A 25533-nucleotide genomic window follows, 5' to 3' on the forward strand; every position below is an offset into this window, starting at 1 on the left:
CAATTTCTTTTTAATTTTTAAGCTCAGCCTCCATCTGCCTTACAGCAATTTAAATCAAATTACTTCTTGGTCTCTTAGTAAGCATAGTGGACAACTGATTACCAGTATTTTTCTGGAATACTTAAATGGAGCTTAAGTCTGCCTACAAAACTCATTTTCTAGATTAAAATTCAATTCCTTAAAACAAATAAGCTTAAATAGTTATTTTGAATTTCTAAGGGTTGAACCTATGGAAAAATTCATAGTCACCTGCCCATCTTCCATTTTGGTCTTCGGATAGTTAAGGATTAGTTTTGTAGCTTGTTCCCATTTTGCATGTGTATCCTCCCAGGCCTAAAATAAGATATATCAAGATTTAACTTCAAAATTACTTGTAGCAACAGTATTTTCTGTTTTCAAAAAAATAGGCATGCAAAGAGTATATAAATTCAGAAAGAAGTTTACCTCTGTGTTGCCTGCAGTTGGATGTTCAATGCGTCTTAATAATGCCATCACTCTCTTCTGAAGAGCTGCTCTCCCTACAAAGGAGCACAGAACATTTAACCAAGTTTTCTGAAAACCCACCTACATTAATTATGAGATCTTTGAAAGAAATTATTAAACAGAGGAACATATCCCCTTGAAGTGTTTAGAAAAGGATTCTTCTTGTTACACTTTAAAATCTTCATGAACTGAGACACCTAAATTCCCTACTCTTTCTAGGAATTCCAATGATTAAGATATTTCAGTGAAAGCAGGAGTAGCAATCAAATTAAGAATCTCAACCTGCTTAAAGAACTCAAACACAAATAATAGTCTTATCATACAGGTAGGTATTTTACAGATTCATGATTCTTACCTGTTGACATCATATTGCTAACAGATGCAAACTCCATGAAAGTATTGTAGTTTGGCAAAAAATTATGCACTGAGACTTCATCTACTCCACATCTGATATCTGCTTCCTCACAGAGGTGACGGAAACAGGACATTGCAACAAGGACTGCCTCAATATCCGGGCTCCACAAAAACATGTATAAGGCGACTTCCAATTTTGTTTGGGCTTGGCGACAAATCGGTGTTCCGCTGCATCCTGCTGTACTTTCCTTGGGAAACAGAAAATTCCAGATTTGGTAATATTGCTTACTAATATGGCAATTTTACTAAAATTCAGCCTTACCCAAATTGTTCTTCAAAACTGCTTTTATTCTAGTAGGAACAAGCAATCCTAAACAAGATCAGAGCTCTTATGCGCTGTTGCACGAACACAGTGGCTAAGAACCTGCTCCCTTCCTAAGGATAACCATGTACTTAGGGAAATCTTATTGATACTGGAAAAGTGTACATTAAAAAACAAAATGAAAGTTTTGGCTCATAAAAGATGTTCTAAATATCCTCTTCATTTTTTTTCCTGCGGCTAGAACTAGTACTAAAACTAGGCTTGAGAAATTTGTCTGTCAAAGGGTATACCTTACTAAAATGCTTGATTTTATGATCCTTCATGGTACGTTCAAACTGCACGCGATACTTTAAAAAGTGAGATTTCAGATTTATTAACAATAGACTAATGTGTAGGGATGCTATGTGCAATCCTATGAAAAAAAATATTCACCAACGTTTTAACTTGAAAAAGGTGTGACTTTTTAAAGTCTGAAACATCATTATTAACCAGCATATTAGATACATATGTTATGTAGGACACAGATGTCTTTTCCTCCCCAGAAATAGTTCATTTTATTTTTAAAAATTACTCTCACAGTAATTTAATTTCTACTTCCACACAGGTTTTTCTCCCCAAGTGTTAAAAAGAATTATTATTCTATATTACTTACCATGGAAGAATTCCCTTTCCCTTTCCTGAGGGTAGCTCCTGGAGCACAGCGTATCATCTCTTCATGGTCAAGAGAAATTTGACTGGGTCCACCTCCAGAGACATCATAAAGGAAGAGAAAGTGGCAGGAACTCCTATCTGATTGCTATAAAGAGAGGGAAGAAAAATAATAAATCAGTTTATTTTTTAAAAAGGGGAAAAAAGATAGATTTCAGGAAGGTAAAAAGCTCTTCAACATTTACACAATACTTTTCACACTGGTGCTCTCAGGGCTTTATAAAGTTACCCATATCAATGGTATCTTAGAATGATATTTCCCCTTAAGAAATTAACTGGAGAGTCATCTTCAAAAAACATCACCTTGAGGTAAGCACAAATGATGCCTTTTCCTCCCTTCCTTGGAGCCTCCTGAAAGCCCTATAGGCTTCTTGGTTTTACTGCACAAAATACATACCAACATAAATATAATTTAGATGTAACTAAGTCTAAAGAAGTCAAGCTCAGGAGTACTGTACATTTTATTCCATACATTTTATATTTGATCAGAAAAGCAGGAACTGAGATTGCGAAACACAGTTCTAATAACAAGTATTATCATTTTCTGATCCTGATATTAATGAACACCTTCTAAGCACTAAGAGGAAACAGATTTTTAAAAACAACTAATTACATCTTAACTGGAAGGAGAATGGTAATATTAAGCATACTCTCTACTTGAAGGACAGTTGATTTCCACTTAGAGGCCAAATGTAAGTCTTCCTGAATTCATAGAAAGCCAGAGTGCCTACGGTCTTCAGCTGCAATACGTGAGATTATATTTTACAAATATATATTAAACTGGAGATACCAAAAGGAAAAAGCCTACTATTCAGCATCAACACAAACAAAAAGTAGTGTCCATCAGTAACAGAGCTACCAAAGTTGAAAAGAGAAGAAAAGAAAAAAAGTCATGTAAAGGTAAAAATCCTCTTGCTGAAAGGCAAGCATGCTATATACTACACATAAGACAGTATCCTTCTCATGTTAGCACAGCTACTTTCTAGTCAGATAGAAAAAAACAGAAACCCTTTATTTTTTTCTAGTATATCTTTAATTCAAAAAGTAATATAGAAAGTCTGGTTTTAATTCTAGCAAATATAGCATTACAATGTGTATTTGGCTAGGAAAAAGTCACTTGAGATTATTGGAAAGAAGCAAGTCAGAACCCTAACCCTCGCAGGAACATGAAATCCAAAAAGAAATTTTTATTTCATTCATGAAGAAGTATATTTTATCATAAATAACTTTCCCTTTTTCTCACCTTGTGGACTATTTCCCTTTGTATTAGGGAAATAGTTATAAGGCACCAGGTTTCTGCAAAACACACATTTTCCAGGCAAATAAAACAACCTGGGTAGCTAAAGTAAAAAAAAAAAAAAAAAAAAATCCAAAACCTAACTTTGGTTAACAATTCTAATCAAGGATGCCTCACAAAGCACAGTCTCTCAGCAGAGAGGAAATCGGAAAACAGAAAGTGTAGGTATAGCTATTAAATCCCTTCCAATCATAAAAATAACATGGTAAATAAAGGGAGTGACAAAATAGAGCGCGGTTCATTTTGATGACCCTAACAGATAGCTGTTAACATTTACTTACTTTGTTTTTTAGAAGAAATTTATTCCTACAGATGAGAATCTCCCGCAGCCACTTGAGGATTTCTGTACTGCTGAGCATCTGATGACTAGTTAGTTTCTTGCAGATATAAAAAAGCATTTGTGAACTGCACCAAAATGAAATTCAGCATTAGCTTTATAATCTAGTAACAAAATTTTTGAAGATACTACTACATTTTACATAGAAATAGGCAATTAGCATGAATATCCTATACATATACTAGCGTCATCTTTTAAAATGTATAATAGATAAAATACAGGTGTGTACTTTAAATGACAAGCTCCCCTCTGACCCTTCCCACCGCCCAGCTGGCCTTTTTAGTTCCCTAGAGGAAGTTAAGCAATTTGGGTACTTGTTAGAAGTCCAGACTCCAGGGCTGTCGATTCAGAAGTCCTCCATTTATCCACAGAACAGATACAGCACAGACAGTGGCAGTACAAGTTTACCTACACTGCTCTGATAACGTGTCTCAACTCTGTTCTGGAAGGAACACATCTAGGGATGTTCCTTCTTCATATCCATTCAGGCCTCACACTCTCTGTTAAAACTGCCAAAGGGTCCAAATTAGTGTCAATTTTAATGGGTTTTTCCCCCAGCCCGAACAGACCACAAACTCATTTCTACTATTAGAAATTACAGCAATGAGTTTCAGTTATTGCCCATCTAGGTAGGCCTCAGCCCCAAACCTATCCCGTAACAAGCCCCTTGAGCCATATTTAGCAGTCATGCAGGCCAATTTGTTGATGCTGGTAAAAGTGCTCCTCCTAGACTGTTGTTCCCTTTCTTCTAAAACAAACATCAGTACCAATTCAGATTTGATCACCTTTTTTTTTTTTTTTAATAATTTAGCTCATGCAATTCTTAGAATTCTGATTTTACAGATTCCTATTTTTTGGTTTAGCGTTTTGTGTAACTTTGACTTTTTTGGAACTTCATTTCCCTTAATATTCTCTGAGAAATCAACTGCAACAGCTGCTGTGAAGTTATAAAAAGCAAAACAACTTTAATGAATTAAATTTCTTTAAATACACAGGAAAGACAAATGGAGACCACAGGTCAGGACAAACTACTACCTTCTTTAGGTGAGGGCTTCAGAGTCAAGATTAGCAAATCCACATTTCTAGAATTGCTTAGCATTACCCTCCCTCAGCCCCGAAAGGATAAAATAGAATTTAAACAAGTAGAAAACATTTGAATGAGGGGGAAAAGTCTCTAACTTTTCAAACTAATATCATTTCTACACCTTAACATCAGGCTGAAAAGAGTCATTAAGAAAGCCAGCAAATGTTTATTATATTTTTGTTACATTTGTATAGCATAAAGAAGATATAACTTTTTCATGAATACACATAGTAAGTTTGACTGCAGATTCATGCTGATGTTGCATAGCTTTCCCAAAACATTCACAGCTCTTTCAAAAGAGAAGACAAATCAAAAAAGCTATTTCTCTAATTTACAAAAGTTAACTTACATACCTAATTTCCCAGAACGTTTCTATAGGTGCATCAGGATTCCACAAGTCAATGCTGTCTAACTGGTGAAGAACTAGCAAGGCCTAAATTCAAAACAAAGTAGAGTTTCATTTAAAGGCAGAAATTTACAAAGTACATCAGCATAGGCAAAGAAATAGGTGCAATCACATATTAGTTACACTTTTAAAAACAACAAAAGATATAAAAAGCATTTTATACAGACAAACAAGAGTTCATTGTTAGACCATGTCAAAAGTATTTAATTTAGTCTTTATTACATATTTATAATCCAAACATAGAGGTTTTACCTTGTATTTCCATACAAATCCATAGCAGACACACAGATAAAATGTTTTTAAAAGATAGGTTTGGGATTTAATATTTACTTAATGTCCAGCTGCAAAAAAATTAATGCAACCAATCCTATGGATATAAACTTCTAGTGACAAAACCAAAACTTCTGCGGTTCAAGCTCTTTGCCAACTGAGGACAGGCAAATACTTTGCTCTTTGTAACCATTCCCTGCACAATTAAAAACTTGGATAAGAAGAGGTTCTGACCATATCCAAGAGCATACTGGTGAACTATGACCAAGACTTTAATCTCTGCTTTTGATTTAGTCAGATTAACTACAAAAATTTCAAAAATCAACTACTTATAAATTAGTTGAAGACAATTTTCAGAAGAAATACGTATCTGATAAAAATTAAACTGGTCAAAGGCTGTAAACAAACAGAAAATTATTGATCAGAAGTTGTTTATCCTCAATTATATCAACCAACTATAGCAAACAAAATCTTTCCTCTTATGTCACCTATTACTTGGGGCTGTCCGATATGCAGGCAAATAAATTTTCCCTTTGGTGAAAATACAAGTTAAAGACAAAAATGTGGAAAGTCTTAGCTATTTTTTCCTGATAAATTTAAAAAAAAGTCTGGTGCAAAGGGATTGTTGGAGTACTGTTAAAAATGGCATTAAAAAAAACCCCAAACAACCCATTGTGTTCTCCAACAATATTTAAGTAGTTATTTCAAGTTGCTTCCCAGCTTAAACAAATACTCCAGAACTTATTTAATAACCTACTAGTCAAAAACAGACATGAGAGGCCAATCCTCAGCTAGTTAAGCCAATAATCAGGTAGATTAGGGATCAAGATCAATAAAAAAAAAGAAAGACTGAACACCGAAATTAAATTACATAATGGCCAAAACTTTTCAATCTCTAAGTTCCTGTAAATGACCGTAAGGATGTTACTACCCAACATAAACTTCCCCAGAGACTTTCACACTGAAAGGTATTATTCTTATAGAAGAAATATGCTTGAATTCTACCATTAAACTATCAAGAAATAGGTATTTCATGTATCAATAGGTAGTAGTATATTGAGACTATTTGTGGCAATCCTTGTTAAGGCAAGGTTTAACAAAAAAGCCTTAGTTTACCTACTGAAATTCAACTACTTATGTAAAGCTTTAATAGCACATAGGTGTAGTTAATCCTTCTTTCAGCTATCTGTGAAAACCTAAAACATGAAAGATGTCAATGAAGCACATATGCTACAGTGCACTTTTTAGAATGGGAATCTGAAGATGGCAGGATAATATAACTGGCATGATGGATTGAAAAAAAAAAAACAAACCCAAAAATCTTTCCATTCCATTATGCACAAGGAGAAGCTGAAGCCTTCCGTCTTTGTGCATGAAGTGCTCTGGATACCCACCGTAGTGAAAAACATACAAATGTTACAACTGAACTGGCAAAGTCACAGAATCAGCAACTTTGCATGGAAAGGCTAAAAATCAGAATTAACTTTGGTGATTTGTTAGCTTCTTCAGTCAAAGCTGGTGGGAAGAAGATTTCAGTAGCCTTAAAGTGTCCTATCCATCCCTCCCACACATACAACCTCCTCCGATTCACAACAGAATACAGGACCAGTCACCGCATTAGGCATTTTTCTCACAGTCATTTAGAAAACACAGAAGGGAAAGGGCGAGCTTAATGGTGCTCTCTGCAAAGATGGAACAGAGGAACTGTCAAACTGTGTTTGATCAATACCAGGGATGAACAAACCATATGAAGAGGTGCAGTGTAGTCACAAGAGGCAGTAGGAATTGCTTTTTTAAAATTTTCTTACAGGCTTCTTCTGTAAAACTTTCAGTGCAGAAGACATTTAGAAAAAGATCAATAGAGACCAAACTCTAAAACACAGGACTTCACAGCTAATCAATACTCAGTGCTTCTACAAAAGCCTTGATTTGTCTGTGTACTAATCATTTCGCATAGAGAACATTTACCCCTTACCTCCATGGCTTCTTGTGCTATATCTGGCATGCTGGATTGGGGAACGAGTTGTACAAGGCCTGTAATTAATTCAGCCGTGCTACCTTGTGTCTCAGGCCCTTGCTTCCTTGGATTCTAAATAGCAAAAAGGAAAGCAAGTTTAAGTTGTAAAACTTATTAATGACTGACCATGTTTCTGACTGCTACAGCAGCATTCCTGTAATTAAACCAGGTGGATTTCTGGATCTCTAAGAGTACCTCTTTTTTTTTTAAGCTATGAAAGCTATGATACCCCTTGCATATCATATCTTTGACAGAATTGAAATATTTTTAAATTAAACAATAAACAGATCTGAGAAAATGGAAGATCTAAGATCACATCTGCCTTACTTATTGAAATTATGACTAATTTCCCCCCACTTCTCATTTTAATTTTCTTCTTGTTCTACTCCCCTCTCCCCCACCCCACCCCCCTTCAGAGTCAGAGCTTTATGCTCCCTTTCATTGTATTGCTCTGGTTCTGTAAAATTTCTTACAGTTTCTTTTTGGTTTTGAATTTTTCCTTTGAAAGCACAGAAGCATTACAACCAGAGAAAAGAACAAGTAGGGAAGTATCCTAGATGCTAGGTTTATGGTTTTAATTTTTATTCATTTAGTAGCTTCAGAAGTAAATTTTATTATGAATGAATAGTATGATATATACTTACACACAGCAAAAGCTTTGGATCAGCATGGATCAGTTTTACCAAGGATAAGAGCAAAAACTTGTAGCTTCTAGTTTCCAAATCAGTAGGTTTTTCTTTAAATTTAAGGCTTGTCATTTTCTCCTTAAATGTAAGACTCTGACAGAAGGAAAAATCACAGTCATTGTCAGCAAGGTAGTCTACATAGTAGTTAAAATTAAACATCTTATGAAGTGCATTGCTTTTATAATCTATAATTCATGAAAAAGTTTAAAAGTATATAAAGTTCACTCAAGTATAGCTGCATAGCCTTCTACTTAAAATGCCCTTTTACATATGCATATGCTATCACTTTATTATCTCTTTAAAGTTTCCTTAAGAATTTAGTGAGCTGCATGTGGACATAAGAAAAGTTTTGCATAAGACAAACAGTGGCAAAAGAAAAATGGATAAAATGACCAGAAAGAATTTACAGGGTTTTTCTCTGGTCTGCGAAAGAAATAAAAATAAATGTTTCCAAGTAAGCTTGAATACATGAGAGGGTAGGGAACTTTTTTCCCCAAGGCAAAATATTCTCTTTATTTTCTGCCATAATCACAGTCTGGATGATAGCATTTTCATCTCTATGACCTCTGGAAAATGAACCTTTCAGTTTTCACAAGGTACAGCATGCATCGCTTAAATAAAACAAATCTAGCTTCATCTGAAAAATCAGTAAACTACTTCTGTACCAGTCAACTTCCTTATGTGAAATGGAGGACATATTAAGGTACGTATTGAGAGTTCACATAAGGTATTTTGGTTTGACTCCAGTGTGAACTATATCATATTCTACCACTGCTGTTCACACAACAGAATCCAGGTAGCATTATGACCAATACATTTAACAAATAGTCACACAGAGTGTTGGCTGTGAAATAAATGTATATGGATGCTACTGGTTGAGAGGATTTAAAAAGTTGAGTTTATGCTTCAATCCTACAGTGTGCACAACCCTTCAAAGTGAACCACCCTGCTGTATGACAATAAACTGCAGTTTCTGCATTTCAACAAAAATAATCTGGATGCATGCTAAAGTCTGTGAAAAATTATATATATATATATATATATATAAAAAGTGTGTGTATGTGTATATATACACATACATAAATACATATATTAAAAAAATGTGAACTTGCATTAACTGGTCCCCAGTATGTCCAAAGAAAAAAAGATTTTCATCTCTCTCCAGTAAGTTCACAGAATTTATATTTTCATTGATTTTAATCTTACATCAGCAGGGGTTAAATTAGTATTTTTGCTTCCACCTACCAAAACAGTTACGACGCAGTAACTTGGACAAAAAAATTGTCATTGTGGATATCAACACAAGACAGAATACAATGCTCTTTAGAAACCCAGCTTTTTAAACCATTTTGTCTAGTTTACTATTTGAGAAGATCTCAGTAACATGAACTTGTTTCTCATTTTCACTAAGCTTATAAGTTTTGAACAACAACAACAAAAAAAAAACCTAGCTGGAAATCATCCTCAAAGTAATTGAAGGAGATATGACATTGTATAATGAAATTCTACAAGAAATTAGAACCTCATGCTATTTGCCTAACTAGTTATTGTGAAAATATACAGAATAAAATCTGCCACATAAAAAGCATCCAATCAAGAAATTGATACCACACTGGTACAGGTAAGTAATTCTGTGCTAAACCTTAGTTTGCTACAGTTAAGGGAATTCTGAGAAGAGGCACGTGGCAAAAGAAGCTGATTCGTTTCTGTGAAGCGATTTATTTACTTCATACAATCAAAACTAAAGACTATCAATAAACAGAGACATGACTGCTCTCTGCTAATACATCAAGGGGATAAACACTGATTTGAAGCTAACAGACAACACTGGAACAAGAACAAAAGGGGGTAAGTTAGACATAAATAAGTTTAGGCTGGAAATTAGAAAACAGTTCTAACCACCAGAGCAAGGAGATTCTGGAAGAGCATCATGATGTCAAAGTAGGGGGCAGGAAGAAAAGAACAGAACCAACCAAAAGCCTTTCCTTCTAGGAAGGAGCTCAACTGCTTGCGAAAGGGATCGCCTTGCAATGGCCAAGAGCAGCGCTGAAGAGGTCTCCTCCAGTCCTACATTCTTAAGTAAAACATGCTACCTTCTGTATCCCAGGTGAAGTGAGGTGACTGCAGTGGTAACTATGCACAGAAAAGTCAGAGCAAGGAAAGGCTTTTCTGCGGTAGTTACAATGGGTCATACTTACAGCAACAGAGGCCCACTGCCATGCAAAACAGTGACTGGTTGGCATCTGACCATGTGAGCGACAGCAGCCAATAAGAACGGAAAATAAGAAGCAGAAGACAAAGCACCACCAATCAATGTCAGAGTTGCCATTACAATACCCCTGGTATTTTCTCAACAGATGAATATATACATGTAAAAAGCAAGTTAAACACGTTGTAGCTTTCAACTAAAGGTATTTTGATCATTTGCTTTCATTTGAGAAGCCCAATAGGCATATTGTCATGTATCATTTTAGGCCTTCTAAAACAACCGACCAAGTTCACTTGACACATCGGAAGTCCTAAATGGAAAGTTCAAAAGAAAGGCAACGCAGCTGCATGTGGACTTACTAATAAAATTTGGACGATCTACAAATTTGAATTTACTCAAGACTTTTTCCAAGACAACCAAGAACATTGGCTTTATTTCATAATGCTTGAAAAATCTTTTACTTTGTCGCTGTCACCAAGACCAAACAGTCAACTTGCTCAACAGAAAGCAAGCAAGACAAATGAGGAGATACTCATGCCAATCATGGTAAAAGCATTGCAGTTTTCAGAAATTACCTTCACATACAAAATGCTTTTGGTTTTCATACTAAACAAGAATGGTCATATTACCTAGCTATTCACACAGCAAGAAAGCTTAAAATGAACAGTTAGCCACAGAGGACAGTTACAGAAGAAATACTTCTATGTTGCCAGTTTAAAAGCAGCATGAAAACTGAGAAACATACATCACTAACTGACTAGAAACAGTCAATACACCAAAACCTGCAAGGTTTACCGAGCATGTATGGCGCTCTGTTGCTTTTTGGATTGCAATGTTCTCCCCCCCTCTAGTTTCCAGTCTAAAGTTAATGAATAAAAAAGCTGGAATGGAATGGAGACACAGGAGAAACAACAGGTTTGTGTTTTAACAGTTTCTTTAGAAGTCTTACCGGAGTCATGCGAATTGCTGGGTGTGCCCCACAGCCTTGAATAGCTTTATGAAGTGTCTCACTGAACATGCTGCGAAGCTCCATGGAATGGCAGTACACAGCATCGATCTTGGGCCACCAGTCCAATGCAGACTAGAACGAAAATACAGAAATGCTCAAATGTTAAACTGGTAATATGAGAGTTAGATTATGATTTATTTTAGACCTGTAGAAGTTACAAAAACTGTAGTATAACTAACCTTTACACACGAGTATTTTACACGGTATTACCGATATGTTAATTTTGCATTCTCATGCATAAAACTCATAATATTTAAATGAGTTGCAACAGAAGCAGTACTTCCAACTTAGCTGCTTACTGTATTACCCTTCTTTCTGAACAAGCACAAATGCTGAAACTGTAAATGCAAGAAACCATGGTAGATTTCAGGATACTGAACGCTACTAATACTTCAAAACAAACAATGTGCACTCAATTCATTGTGATACAGCTTTTCAGACACTATCAAGTACTTGGAAGTACCAATTTTCCATTTTGTTTAGTGTATTACTCCACCACAAATAATGCTACTGTAGATGTGGTGATGTTTCTCCCCTATTTGTCAAAGTGCCTAATACTTCTTTTAATATAGTGTTTTCATTACAATGTTGGGATAAATGAAATAGAAAGTGTTATGTAAATTAAGTAAGGCTGTTTGCTCAGCACTGACTGATGCTGTTTTCATACTGATCAGGAAAGTATTTCTGAACAATAAAAAAACTGAAGTTGTATTTTAGTGACTTGAAGTACAATAACAAATTGAAGATGAATAACTGCACAAACTTTCAAAATATATTTGGCACTCAGCATTTACTACAATTTTACACTATTTAAATTAATACTGGATCAAATCCCTGAGCAAAACCATGAGGCCAGCTCTTCCCCTAAGTTCCCCTGTCAATACACCAGAAGTAGCAGAAGGTGGTGTAACTATGCATGTCCTGGGAGTGTTTTTCATGTATCAGTAACACAGTAGCTATTATAAAACCAGGGAACATAAGATTCATTTGTCATCCTACATTAGAGGGTATTAAAACATATTTGTACTGAAATTTTATACTGGAATACAAGCTCTCAAACTGGGAATCCCAAGTGGTGGACAGTGTGAACAAAGATTTTTACATCCTTTCTTACTAGCAAGCAACTCTTGCTGCACGGATACAGGCAACAAGATTTGGTCTACTATTCAAATTGTATTTAACAAGCAGATACTGATCTGAATAAAAGCCACAGATTGCTGGGCTGATTAAATACTTTCAGAACTTACATTTGTGATTATTCGGTGGAGCGAATTTACCAGCACATAATGAAATGTTGATGGGGAATTCTGTGCCAAGCAGATCTACAATAAAAATACATAAAAGCCACTTAGGAACATCTTTGTCTTTGCCATCTCTCTTATCGCACTAAATAACACACTGGTGCCTTTTTATTAAATTGACAAAGCTGTCAAATCTAAGCAAGAGCAAGTCTAATAAGCTAAGAAAAGGTTTATAAAAACATGCACGGATTTATTACTAAGGTGTATTTATACAGTTGAACTTATTTATGAGCTTCGAGCTGCTGTTAGCGTATCTTTTATAACTCACAGGTCATCAATAGTATGTGGAGAATGACTTACCAGTAAGTAGTGTTCTCACCTTAAAGTGTTGGTTATTGTGAGGGTTTATGCGGAAGCAGGAAACTAAGCAGTCAATCATAAGGTCTACATCTGCATTTTGATTGCCTCTTGAAAAAGGTTTGCTTGGATTAAACAGCAAATTCTACATATTTAAAACAAAACAAAACAAAAATATATAGATCAGATACCAAGATCATTCTTGTCTACTTTCAATACAAAACTTTCCACTGAAAAACACTATAGTATTCAATTAAGGAGAAATTAAAAGTTTATTTCAGTATTTTAAAATTCAAATTTCTTCATTGCAATTAGGAAACTGACATTTTTACCTTAAGATCTACTACCATGGACTGCACTAGTAGGAAAATGACAGAATTATCTTCCCAGTTGATGTAGGTAGATGCTTTGCACAGTTTAACACAAGCAATAGCAGCACTTTCAGTCAGCTGTCTGCTCCCACTGTGGCCTGCAAGTGCTTTCCTGAGATTGTCCAGGAACAGTTTCTGCAGAATTAAAAAATCAGGAATAGTTAACCAGAGCTTTGGTAATCTGTGGTCAGGGTTTTTAGATCCTTAAATATTAAAAGCAAACAACACTGCATTTTCTGATGAGAAATCATGGATATTGGGATTGCAAAAACCAACTTGATGCAGCATTCTGGAGAAACGTTATGTTTATTAAAGACATTTATTTTGAACAATCTAGGGCAATCAGAATGGCACAAAGATAGATGGTTGTTTACTCTTAACCATAACGTTTGCAGCCACATCAAATTAAACATCTGCCACAGGTACTGCAATTATGGAACACACAGTACACACACTGCAGAAACTGAGAATAGTACAATACAGGCCAGCTAGAAGCAATGCTAAGTTTACTACTGGTGGAGGCAGGGGAAATCACAACACTGGGACTCCAATCTCCAAGGAGATGTAAAAGTTCTGAAATAACATTGTTTGGTACATACTATCTGTATGAATTATTGGCAGTGAAAGAACATATGTTAGGTGAGAACTTAAAAAGTGTGCATAAATTTACATATGGAATTGTGTAATGTGCTTTTTAGGCAGGAAAGACAAAATAAAATATACCTGAAATACAGAACAAGCAAAACCAAGCATCATCTAGAAATCAGAACCAGAATTCAGATACTTTTCTTCTCTTACCTTGTTCATTTTAGTTTCCTCTACCACATCCTTTGCTATATCTTGGATTATCTCTGGACACAGGACCAGGAGTATGATTTGCAGTGGCCAAACTGCTGCTTTACGTTTTGTGCTTTCAGCAAAGCCATCCACTAAGTCAAACAACTTCTCTGCACAATCTGCATAAAATGTAATCCCAAGTTCAATACCAATTTTAATTATGAAAAGGTAAAGAATAGGTATAAAACAGCAGAAGGATAGCTCCACCTACACAGGAAAAAAGTTCTGTTTTGCACATTATTGGCATGCTACTGGGGATAAAATGGTCTCAACCCAGTTAAAGACATGGTTTACCAGAAAATATAAATTTTCCTCTCTTTCTGACTAGCGACAAATACAGGTGATGTTCTCTTTAAGTTTTTCTCCTGTATCAAGATCAAAAATATATATTTAAAGAGCTTCCATCTTTTGGGTTTTATCTCTTTGTGATGTAAACCTCAAAATGAATCTCTTTAAAAGGTGAGTCAGGAGAGAAAACAGATAGCAATATATCCTTGCCTGCCCTGACAAAGGTTGGCAGAAATTTGTTTATTTGCAGGCTGCACAAGAAGCAAAGAGGGCACAAAATGCAACTGAATGCAGGGATGTCTGAGAAACCAACTTTTGAACACTATGTTGTTTGTTATGCCTTACCAGCCATATCAGTCTGTGGTGTTTGATACAGCTTTGTGAATTCATCAGGATAGTTTTCCACCCAGTTCCAAAATGCCTGCAGATAATGCAAAACATCTTTACATTCCAGAGCTTAAAAATATTTTTTCTGAATTATGTATTTAAATGAAGAGAGATTTTACTCTTACTTCTAATCACTCAACATTTCTTACAAAACATATATGCATCAAAGGGATGCACCAACTTATATTTGATAGTAAATTACTGAATTGTAACTATTCCTAAATTAGATAAAGTCTGCAAATAAGCAATGAAACCAAATATTAAAATACTTACCTTTTCAAGACTGTTGATAACAGCTAACTGAGCTACTTTCTTAAGGGCTTTAAACTTGAAAACAGTCTCTGTAAAGGTAAAACATTTCTGCATTTAGAAAAGAAACTTGGTTCTAAAAAGCAACACAGATCATAAAAAGACTTTTGAAGTGCAAAGCAATTTTTAAACCAATGTCTTTATGCTACTTTTAAAAAATATTTTGGTAAATATATGACTATTTGGAGTAAAACACAGCAATGAAAAGATACACATATCAATACCATTGTGTCATCTCTAACTAGACATATTCAGATAAAAATATTTCAAAACACAGGCTCAAATCATACCTTGCAAGAGTCGTTTTAGTTTTGAACAATCCACACTGATGTACTGTAAAAGTTCAATATCATGAACATCAGCATTATCTTCTGAACAAACAGTCAGTTCCTGTAATCTAAAAATATGCAAAGTAAACTAACTTCTCAATCAGATTACGTCAGATCTGTATGAACACATACCTATGATTCTATACATTTGAATAGCAGGGGAATATTATATGATCTGCTCATGATATACAACCTCCTCAGATAAACTTTTCCAGGTTTAGAAATGAAAGACGGATCTTGCATGATTAAGAGTTAATATTATTGTCTTATTCCATCCTCATACTGAAAATGGATCTAGAAATACCAGTGATGAGTCTTACAAGATACAGATACCATCTGGTGATAGTCTGTTCATGCCCAAGATTTGTCTAAATCCTTCTGTTATCTACCATATTGTAGCAGTAATCTTGTCATCTTTTCAACTAAATGTTACATTCGTGGCATCATAACACCTTTAGACTACTGCTCCTTAACAGCAAGTCTTGCCCCAGCTAACTTCTCCAGAGTAAAGCCGTGACTGATGGTACTTAATATCGCTGAAGTGAGCTACAGCAACTCTTTGTAAGCTAAAGAAGGTCCATGTTTTTCTGGCCTAAACAAACAGGATGTAGTTTCATCATACCAGTTTAAACACAATGGCATCTTTTCACACTTTTGTATTAGATGGTTTACTAAACATCTCATCAGATATCAAGCCTCTAATAACTAAATCATATGTTCTCAAAAACTAAAGATTGCCCTGTCTTGTTCCAAAGCTACAGATGTGTTTTAGACATGGAATGTGATTTCTAGTACTACACACAAAAGCAGTTCTTCATTTCTTCAACGCCAGGGAAACTTAACAGCCCTCACTGGGAATGGGAAGGTCCCCACTGCTGTGCTTTTCGTGCCAAAAATCCCCCAGCTGCTGCACAAGGCCTAGAAATATGCCTAAACAGGAAGCACAGGTCAAAAGATCAGCAATGCTAACTGTCGGCAAGCTGACCCCTGTGGAGATCAGCAACAATTGGTCAAATATTTAACTATTTATGTACAAGCCATCTTGAAGCGAAAAACAGGTTAGGGGAAAAGCACTATGTTCCAGCTCAAGTGGATGGTAAGAAGGGCTTTGGAGCTTGAGAACTGCTCAGACATACGAATAAATACAGATCCAGGGACTAGATTCAAAGACTGTCAAAAAATGTCAACTGAAAAATACTTCCTACAAAAGGAGCAAAAGAAATTGTTTCCATTTCCATAAGCAACAAAACATAATCAACCTATTGTGTGAAACCACATCCTCCATGCTAGCTGCCAAGTCCATGTTCTTGAAACAGAAGTTATTAAAGGCTCAGTAAAAGTTTTTAAAATACTTAAAATTTCAAATTATTAAATTATTTTAGACTGATTTCTAAAATGCAAATGTTTTCCAAAATGTTGGAATGGTACTGTTTTACATTATAAAGAATATATAAATCTTTGTTTCAATTAAATTGGCACACTCATTGCTATGCAACCACATAAGGCTGCGGAAGCTCCACTTCTAACAAATCAAGGATGATGTTAGCTATAACAACGTGTGATAAGAGCTAAGCTACTTCAAGCAACTTTCAAAAAACATCAAAGTATTTCAGTAATGAAAAGCTTAACACACAACTCTAGTGGATTGGCAAATGCTGAAGCATCAGAAGGATCTGGAACAGGGCAAAAAGAGCAAAGAATAGATGGAAACTTTGGGCCTGTCTCCTCACTTAGAATAGCAGAAAAGACAGTTATTTTTACAGTAAATGTGCTGTGAAACTCAAGTCAGTCAGAAGACAAATGGGTCTTTTCCAACAACTAACAAACAGTCTAGCTGTTTTGTCCCCTTCAGGCATAAGATAGATTTAACATAAAAGCCTTCAAGCAGGTAAAATTAGGAAGGAAAACAGCCTGGGGGCTCCAACAGAGCTGTAGACAATCAGAAATTTTGCATTCTAAATTCATAAGTAAATGGATACAACCCACTATCTCCAGCATCATTTTTTTCCACAACACCTTGCACCCACAAGAACTTAATTGACTTATTCAGCTGAGTTATCATTATTTTCACTCTACAACAGTATTTGACTTGTACTTATGAAAGCAGATTTAAGAAAGCAATAAATGCAGCTCACAGAAAATATGCTGGCAGTAACCTAAAGTGGATATGAAACAGGTTCGTTTTGCAACCTGAAACTCAACTAAAATTCTGAAAGGTAGAGGGAGTTTCACTTAAGAACTATCTTGTTAAATATCATTTAAACAGTTAACTTTTCTGAAATTAGAAAGACTACAACTCATTGCAGATGTTCGAGACACCAGTATGTAGCAGATCTTCTAATACACCAAGTCAGGCTACTGAAAAACACCTACCTGGTGGAAATGCGGCTGAACACAGCATTAAAGTTATTGCAGCTAAGAGAAAAAAGAACCCCAGAGGCAGAATTACGTAGTTCAGCTGCATGCTGGTTCCCTTCACGGTAAGTGTGGATGAAGTGGCAGATTTCTGGCAGCAACTGTTTTACCAGCATAGTCTCATCTAGTCGCATGGTATCCTTTGGTTGCTAAAAATAAACATTCAGTATTTCATGAAATTACGTTTTGAAGGCTTGGAGGCAAAAAAAAATGGAGCATCTGCCACTAGTAGGCACAGGACCTGAATTTAAACTTCTATTTCTGCCTGCAGGCAGACCACCGACCATAGTCTAAGTAGTCTACACAGAAAAGGTTTCTTTCCTTTTGAACAATAACTCATATCATCCTAACTATCTTACATTTTCAGTTAAGTCTCCAAAATATGTAGGACACCAAGTTGATCAATGTCATCAAGCATCAAGCAAAATATCAAACTAATTTTTTAAGTAAAACACATTCCTGTTATGATGAATGCCCTCTGTTGATCTGTGTAAAGTATTAGCAGTAGAGCATTAACTATCTTGGCTTTGAATGGAAGCTCAAAGGACAAAGACCCACCCTTACTTCTCTTTTGGGTAGTATTCTAACCACTATATTTTGACAGCAAATACTTAATATAAAAAAATGAACCAAAAAAGAGGTGCTTCTCCCTTGCTCTTGCCCAGGATTGCTCTATATGAGTCAAAAAAGGCTTAACTTTCCTGCAAAAGAAAAAAATAATTTTTGCCAGTTTGCACAGTATGAGACATAAGGAAACTATTTACAAAAGAATTTAAAGTGAAACTTTGCTCTACTAAGAGCAAGTTTTAACAGAAGGGTCAGCATTAAAGCTTTCTAAAATTCTACCAATGAATTTACCATAGGGAATTGGGAAGTTTCAGAGACTCCCACTTAGTTGACCTGAGTCCTGTTGCCATGAGAACTTGATGAAACATTGAGCAAGAACAGCAAGCAAGAAATAGGTCTGAAGATATCACAGAACACAACGCTCTTTGTATAGAACTTTGGCTCAGTCTTATTAAACATATACTGGCTCAACTTGCTCTCGTTTGAATTGACAAAGCAAGAAGTATTCAGCACAATTTTAGGCTATTCAAATATCATCATCTATCAGGAAAAAAACACTAACATTTCAAACAAAAGGCATATAAGAAATATTTTAGAAGAACTGATTTCTGAAGTTAAAACAGTTTTTTTGACTCAGTGCATCAAAGACACAAAGTGCCCAAAAGAGGTATTTACCCCAGCTGTAAAAGCCGAAAATTATTCTGGAAAATTTATTTACCTGGATCTTTTGTGAATTTAGAAGAATCCACAATTATTCAGACTGTTTTAGTACTGTAATGTAAGATATGCCGCTTGACAAATCTAACCATAATAAGGTCATTACCTTATAAAGAAAGAACCTTCAAAAACTGTTGCAGTGAAACAGCAAAGAGCTTAGATGATTTCATGACATTCATCCAGGAATACAGCTTTAAAAAAAAATTCCTTTCGTGTTAAAGGAATAAAACATTACAAATTTTGCTCACAGTGAAGTTTGGCTTTGCAATTATACAGTTTAGCACAGTAAGTTGTACAACCGTTTACATCCCAAAGGTAATAGCAAACTGCCTTGCAGCACAGCTTTGATTGGAAACCTCAGGACTGGACTCCCAGTGGAAGTTTGGACATGGTCAACTAATGTAATCTAGGAAACACCTGCAAAAGTAATCTTTAGAATAGCGATAGCAAAGTTTCTGCTGTATATACAAGTACATGAAAAATTACGTCAGCAAATGAAAGTTTTAAGAAATGTAAAGAAAAATCAACACTGTATGCAAAAAACTTAATAGCATAAAACTGAAATACTTGTATGGGATTATCTGCTACTTTTAACATGATTTACTATCCCATTACTTTTTCTATTTAAATTGTGGGATGAAAATGTTTTGATGCATCTAATCAAAAAATACTGAGCAGAATATGCCACAAGCATTCAAAACTTATAAAAATCTAGTGAAGCTTCATAATCACACCTAATTCTTCACTTGGGTTTGTGTCGTCCCTTACTCCAGTTCACACGTCTCTGAGTACAGTCGTCCAGTTGCCTGCAATTCTTTTTAACAAATTATTAAAAGAAAATCATCATTTTATAACTCCACAAATTAGTTGAATAGTGGGAAGGGCAAATTCAAAAGTTTACTTGGATCTATTTAGCTGAAAAAAGATCACTAATTTTAGGCAAGAAAAAAGTACCCCACACAAATCCTTAATTTATCAATTATATCAACTACTTGCACTTATAGGAAGTTTTAGTATTTTTTAAATGGCATTAATCCTCCTTTGCTCTAAATCAGATGAGTTTTAACTTTAGTACCAGTAATAATAGATACACAAGCATTTGACTTGTACTCTCTAACTCATTTGATTCCAACTTAGCAATTGCTTATGCAAGCCTACTCACCCCTGCCAGACATTTTTCCAGTGTATCCAAGATAATCAGCTGAGACAGATATAAATTCTTTTCAGCAGTTTCTCCAAATATTCTCTAGAAGTAGAAAGGATATGGATTCATCTGAGACACAGAAATTTGACTTGTAACGCACTAAAGTAATGCAGCAAAGTGGCACAATAAGTTATGGCTCCTTTACTGCTCTGGTTTTGAGTTTAGAAATATAAAGCCAGCAAAAATTAGATTAAAATAGGAATTAAAACCTTATCACTGAAGAAAGATCTTTGCCCAGTCTGCAACGCCAAATCTAATGAACAGCCACCCCAAAGTAAGATTGGAGGTACACTGCAGCCCCTTACCTTCATCAGGCCTATAATTTATTCAGAAATGAAGGTTATACCTTTTCAGAAACTATTTTGGTATCAATTACTGCTGACTCTTTTCCAATTATGTTCTTCATTGCCAACATCTTAATAGAACTGACACTACAACAAATCCGTATCGACAAGCTTATTAGACTGTTCCAAAATTTAGCACAGACGACAAGAAGAAACACAAGACCCTCCAAAAAAGATGCCACACTTCAGATACAGGATGAAGGCTGAATTCCATCGGGTGTTTAAGCTAGCACCCAATTTTACTGCCAACAATAGTGACTAGTTCCAGCAATATTAAGACAGCAAAATAAAGCAGAAAAGATTTAGCCAAAAATATATTGGTACTATTGCCTACACATGGAACACATGTAAAAGTCACCCAAAGAACTTCTATTTTAAACCACAGGAGAGGTTAGCTCAGCTAAGTCGAAGTTTCAGCAGACTGCAAACCCTCAAGACTTTTTTCTAAACTAAGACCATTATGACAGTCTATTGGTCTGTTTTGTTTCAGCTACAGAAATCCTTCAAAAATATTGCTGATCCATACAGCAGCTCAGTCCATCAAACATAAAAAGTCTTGCTCCTCAGTGCAAAGCAAATCTTGACTTTTTTAATTGACATTTTTAGCTAGGTCCTTCCTCCCAAAATCTATATAGCATATACAGAAACTTGCTTTAACTCTATAGTTTTCTCATTTATCAATTATCTTACACATCAACACATTCCTTCATGCTTATGGAGTTTAATTAAAATAAATTCTCTCTCAAAAGGGATTACAGGTAGCTTTAAGCAGCCTAAAATCCCTAGCAGGAGGGCAACTTCTTTTCTGATTTTATCAATCCTTTGTAGTGTTTTAGCAGATGCATATCTCTATACAACCAACATCCAAAAGAGCTCACTACAAACTATCTTACTAAAACCACAAAAAAAAAAAGTACTGGTAGAGTTTGGCTAGTTCTGTTACCTGTTTGTGGAGATTCCACACGATCATAAATCACATGGCTTCAAAACTTAATTAACGAAACCTTTCTCATGACTAATCTAAAACCAGACCTTCCATTAAAAAAAAAAATTCAAACTACATCTTTCTCCTCATAAAGGTTCCCTAAACTTTCCATTTACCCAACTTGATGGTAATAGTTATATTTCTAGAGTCAACACTATGGACATCCACATTCTGGTTTTTTTTGTTTTGTTTTTTTTTTTTCCTTTTCTAGGTTTCTCTTCTCTTTGGTTCCACTGAGATCTATTTTAAATGACAGTTTTAGTGATGCTCATGAGTCAAATATTTTGATGGATTTCAGGAATCATTTTATGGTTCCCTTAGAGGCAGAAGAGAAAACCAGTATGCAGAAGGAAACCATCTACCAAGACACCTGGCTCTAAAGATTTCTCTTTGGGAACTCGTAGAAAAATCACCTTGAATCTCATCCCTTCACAGCACTCTACTGCCCTCAAGTATCAACATGAAGTGGTTTAATGAGAGGCTGCAATCCACATCAAACAATAAATGGAAGAGATGTGTATCACTCCCACACATTTTTCATTCATTTTTCTTACTGACTAGTAAGGTATCCCTTTGGAAGTATGAGTCTATAGTGGCAGTATTAGACAAGAGACTGTTTTCAAAGATTTTTCTTACAAGGTTCTGACTGAAATTCATCTGGTTGTTAAAATATATATGTATTTTATATACACATACAAATGCTAGAACATCCAAGCAGCCTGGAAAATTCAAATAGCCCAGGTTTTAAATCCTTTTCCCTTCTTTTTCCCCTCTTACTTTCCCAAAACAATTCCTGGCAGGTCCTGCTCTGGCAGAACAGATGGGGGGGTGGGGGGGAACCAACCTCCTAGTACTGCTGCTCAGCAGCTCCTTTGCCCTGCCACATTCCTCCTCTAAACATTTTGCTAGCACTGCTTCCCTAGAAAACTGAAGCACCTTTCTATGTGATGGCAGACATCCTCCCCCGCCTCCCAACAAGCAGTGCATTCTACTGGTATCTAAACATTGCTCAGAAACCCAAAGTAGTATTAGGTACTTTTATGTACCCACTCCTTAGCTAGCCACACAACGTCCCAGCTACAGACCGTTCCCATGACTAACAGAAGACTCCCCTTAATCACCACCTTCCTTTAGATTTCTCTGCCGCAACTATCTCCTTGCCTTTACATGTAACACAGCTCAGCACTGTTGGCGAACTTTAGCACAGGAGGATGAAAAGAAAAAGATTAAGTGTAAAAGGCAAGCAACAATCTGACTAAATTTCAAGTGAGACTCTACGGATTGTATAATATGAATAAATAACAACCATATTGAAAAATCACCCAACGATCCAAAATTAGAAAACTTACCATGTTATTAACATTTTTTAAGATATTAGTGAGACCACTGATGACCAGGGAAAACTTGTACTTGGAAATGTTTATGAGACATTCCTTGTTGTGCTCCGTACTGACTTTGGTGTGGGTATTCTGCTGGCCAGCCTTTATTGGAAGCTACAAAAAGAGATAAGTATTATAAGCTTTTTTACATTGAAATTTACAGCTTTAAAGATGAGTTAAAAATTTTTAAGACAACAGAAACAACCTTGAAAAACATTCTACAAGAGACAACTACAAACACATTGATTCATTTTCTCTACATTCATCTTTCTATTATTTATAAAAGAAAATACTGAAGTTCACCTATTCCTTTTTCTGAATTGAAACTAAACCACTATTTTGTGATAAATATTCTGTAAACCAAATGTCAAAGCAGTCAGAAGGAGCAGAAAAATGTAAGATAGAATGCTGAGAAGAAAAGTTTATTTCAAAAATTGGCTTGTTAAATACCAATAATCTTCACAAGGCTAACACCTGCAAGAAAAAAACTGCATCTTGAAACCCGAGAGGAGGTAAAGTCAGAGTAGCTCACAAAGCAGGTGAGTTCCATGCGTGTCGTCTACTCCTTTGCAGGACAGAACTGGCCAAGAGGTATAACCGAGTCCCAGGAAGAACCACCACCGCCAGCCTCCACAGGCCCTACAGACTTGGGTTACTTCGGGGTCCCCACACAAACACACCCCACTGCTAGCCAGGAGACAAAGTCTCAGCCGCAAACACGCTCCCAGCACTTGTGAGTCCCGCATTACCTGCCCTTGCCCAACAGCCAGTGGCAAAAACCAGACTTGAAACGCGTCCTTCCCAGGAAAGATAAGACTCAGAGCGACTGCACAAATCTGAGATGTTTCTCCTACTGTGTGAACACTAGGCACTTTGTTTCATGCTGCACCCAAATTCTTCAAGGGTCACAAACAAGTCACTTCCCAAGCACGCACTCACTTCCCCTGCACTCTCCTCACTGGAGTCGGCCCCTTACAAACCACCACGTGAAAATGTGAGAAGCGATTCTTCGGAAAAATTCACTCTACTGAGGATTTATATTTTTTAAAAGAAAAAAAAATAGTGGGAACAAAAAAGGAACCCCTTTTTCTAATTCATATGTGCCATTTGTATTTTCAAGCGTGACCTAGGAATTCACTATCTATAGAAACTTTAATTGCTACTGCAAGTTTTAACCAATTTTGACTAGAATTCTCAATAAATGTGTATTCTGAAAGACACTGATAGCTCAAAGTATATGCCATGATGTAATATTTTTTGCATTAGAAAGGGTATCTTAAAAAAAAAAAAAAGAGAGATAATTTAAGAGAGGTTAAAAGAAGGATTCCAAGGAACTACAATCAGCTTTACAGCTGCAAAATGCTTGAAGAGCAACCTTCCAGGCTGGGGGCCTCTGCAGACTTGGTGAGGGTACTTTTACATACTGTCACCCAGTTAAACTGCTGTCAGCAGTCAAAAACATCTCTGCCAACCATTTAACTTTATTATCTTTGTTGACAAAAGTTTAAAGGCCCATATTTAAAATACTAGATTGTGTTCAAGAACCCCAAACTTGGAACATTTTTTTTCCAACAGTTTTGACTGCATCATTAAACGCAGTCTACTTAACACTGACATCTTCCATTTGTAGGGAAATGGACCTCTTTAATATACTATCTAGTTTTTATGCCCAAGTGTAATCTCCCCTTCATATAAACCGTGGTTTGGTTTAGGTTTTTAAGTGTCAGTTCTTTTGGTACCACAGACTGGGATCACAATGGAAACTGGCTCGTTTTTTGCTAAGGGAATGGTTGACTCTTAAAATGACTGAACTGCCATGCTAGATCACACCGAAGACCCAACAGCAACAGAAAGGTCCATCAGGAACACTTGCTTTCAATTCAGACAGCGGCTTAGGGATCTCTGGCACCAAGTGTTGCATCCAGGGAACCACACTAAGGACTACCCCTCCATAAGGAGGTCTGATGCTTTTTGCCTGCACAACCTCCTACAGCAACAAGTTCCATAGGACAATCAAGGTAGTTTCCACTTCATTTTTCAAGTCTCTTGCAAGTATTCAGATTGTAATGCTTTAAAACAGTGCCATGCATTACAACGTGCTCATTTTAAAACTGGAAAAAGCAGAACAAACAGCATTTATGACTCAAGCTTTGTTTTCATTGTTGGATGTTATTTTTACAATACATTTTTGGAAGTCATTAGTGGAAGATAGATACATTTAATTAAAAATTTCACCATTACTAGTACTTTTTATTCGAATTTTCAAGTCTCTGTGCTGACAACAGCAGAAAAGCTCAATACCACTGAGTGATAAAACACTTCAGAAGTGCCTCTCAAAAATTGTGTCATAGATCTAGTTCTGTATGCTTCCATGCTATAGAAACATCGTATTATACGCTTTTGGAGCTTCCTGCCACAACAGCCACTGCAACAAGGTCACCTAGAAATAAAACTGCTTTTTATACTACCATTTAAAATAGGAAACTATATAAAAAGGAAATATTAGCACTGTTGTTTGGGTTTTTTTATTTTTCAGCTATTTCCTTTGTGCACTCTAACATGCTGGAGCATCATATGTCCCCTAACAGAATGCAGTGCCAGTGCCGAGTGACAAAATAGAA

General features: G+C 35.8%; 1 protein-coding gene across 1 annotated transcript in view; it reads right to left on the reverse strand.

Moving 5' to 3' along the window:
* Positions 1-23658, reverse strand: part of NF1 (neurofibromin 1) — a 90401-nt gene extending 66743 nt beyond the window's left edge. Inside the window, exons 1-20 of the mRNA XM_010573967.1 lie at positions 23593-23658; positions 22883-23026; positions 20163-20246; positions 17675-17865; positions 15263-15369; positions 14937-15004; positions 14622-14697; positions 13950-14107; positions 13113-13286; positions 12803-12925; positions 12430-12504; positions 11123-11254; positions 7923-8057; positions 7237-7350; positions 4939-5018; positions 3446-3569; positions 1812-1955; positions 839-1085; positions 445-518; positions 250-333 (exon numbers count right to left, since the gene is read on the reverse strand). Coding sequence (XP_010572269.1) covers positions 250-333; positions 445-518; positions 839-1085; positions 1812-1955; positions 3446-3569; positions 4939-5018; positions 7237-7350; positions 7923-8057; positions 11123-11254; positions 12430-12504; positions 12803-12925; positions 13113-13286; positions 13950-14107; positions 14622-14697; positions 14937-15004; positions 15263-15369; positions 17675-17865; positions 20163-20246; positions 22883-23026; positions 23593-23658 — 2400 coding nt within the window. The remainder of the gene's footprint in view (positions 1-249; positions 334-444; positions 519-838; positions 1086-1811; positions 1956-3445; positions 3570-4938; positions 5019-7236; positions 7351-7922; positions 8058-11122; positions 11255-12429; positions 12505-12802; positions 12926-13112; positions 13287-13949; positions 14108-14621; positions 14698-14936; positions 15005-15262; positions 15370-17674; positions 17866-20162; positions 20247-22882; positions 23027-23592) is intronic.
* Positions 23659-25533: the final 1875 nt, after the last annotated feature.

Source organism: Haliaeetus leucocephalus, unplaced genomic scaffold (assembly GCF_000737465.1).
Source record: "Haliaeetus leucocephalus isolate CR32 unplaced genomic scaffold, Haliaeetus_leucocephalus-4.0 Scaffold395, whole genome shotgun sequence".
In the NCBI taxonomy this organism is placed as follows: Eukaryota; Metazoa; Chordata; class Aves; order Accipitriformes; family Accipitridae; genus Haliaeetus; species Haliaeetus leucocephalus.